The 1,133-nt window shown below is 40.4% G+C and overlaps 1 protein-coding gene across 8 annotated transcripts in view; it reads right to left on the reverse strand.

Annotated features, from left to right (window-relative positions):
• The window catches only part of GIT2 (GIT ArfGAP 2), a 45,356-nt gene that overhangs the window by 20,184 nt on the left and 24,039 nt on the right, over positions 1 to 1,133 (reverse strand). For all 8 annotated transcript variants that reach the window (XM_019507334.1, XM_019507333.1, XM_019507330.1 and 5 more), the window contains one exon: positions 937 to 1,086. In XM_019507334.1, coding sequence (XP_019362879.1) covers positions 937 to 1,086 — 150 coding nt within the window. The remainder of the gene's footprint in view (positions 1 to 936; positions 1,087 to 1,133) is intronic.

The following is a 1,133-nucleotide window of genomic DNA, read 5'->3' on the forward strand; positions in this document are numbered from 1 at the left end:
GGCCTGTAGTAAACCCCTACCACCAGATCCCTCTTCCCCTGCCTTCAATGAAGTTTGACCCACAGGATCTCAGTTAAGCCTTCCTCTGATCCCATTGGGAAGGTAGAACTGGTATACTGTTCCCTAACATAAAGCCCACCCCCCCACACACCTTTTTTCCCCTTCCTATCTCTTCTAAACAACCTATAGCCCTCTATGTTGACTGCCCAGTCAAATGTTTCACCCCACCATGTCTCCACTAGGCCAACCAGGTCGATTTTACTACTTGCAAGCAGGAGAGAAAGCTCCTCCTGCTCATTCCCCATGCTTCTTGCATTAGTGAAGAGACACCTCAATCCCCCCGTGGGAGTTCCTCTGATTCCACAACCTATTTTAATTTCTACTTCCAGATACAAAATCAAAATGCTGCCAACAGTGCAATTAGGCTCTACAGCATATGAAGCATCAATGCCATATTGTTCTTCAATTCCTCTTTTCCTTCCAAAACAGAATGTCATTTCTACCTTCCCCCTAGTCCTACTAGCCTTAATAATGGGATGAAGTAGTTAACTGAATGAATATAAGGTAGAAAGTGTATTGTGCATACATCTGCTGTCAGCTGTTTCCTAAGCCCCAAACAATTGCCATTTTGCAGCAAGACAGAACAAGAATTTTGTTAAAAAATGGCTGGGGGGGGGGGGGGGGGGGGGGGGGAGATGAGGAAATTTAAATTCAATTGAACAAGACAGCTCCCTGATAATATCTTCTATGAAACAAAAAGCAATAAAAATTTGCTCTATATATTTAATTGCATCACACCCATTCCAAACTAGTTCTAGTTTTTAAAAAGATTTCAGACTCTGACATATGGTGCTTAATTTTGTATATTTAATGCAAATAAAACAAAATCCATTTGGCTAAAGGATTTTACATTTGCTAATGTTACTGTCCTGTTACCTTTTTCTGCATAATTCTCAGTTCATCACTCAAGTTGATGTTCACCTTCATTAGCTGCTGTATCTTTACTTCAGAAGCCATCAAGGCATTTTTAACCTGCATATATTCTTGTGCTGTGACCGGCCCATCTGACAAGTCTGAATCCAGACTCTACAAACAAAAAAAAAAAAATACAAAAAAACCTACCATAATACTGA

The sequence above is a fragment of the Gavialis gangeticus genome, unplaced genomic scaffold (genome assembly GCF_001723915.1).
Source record: "Gavialis gangeticus isolate Ggan-Ray unplaced genomic scaffold, GavGan_comp1, whole genome shotgun sequence".
Classification (NCBI taxonomy): Eukaryota; Metazoa; Chordata; order Crocodylia; family Gavialidae; genus Gavialis; species Gavialis gangeticus.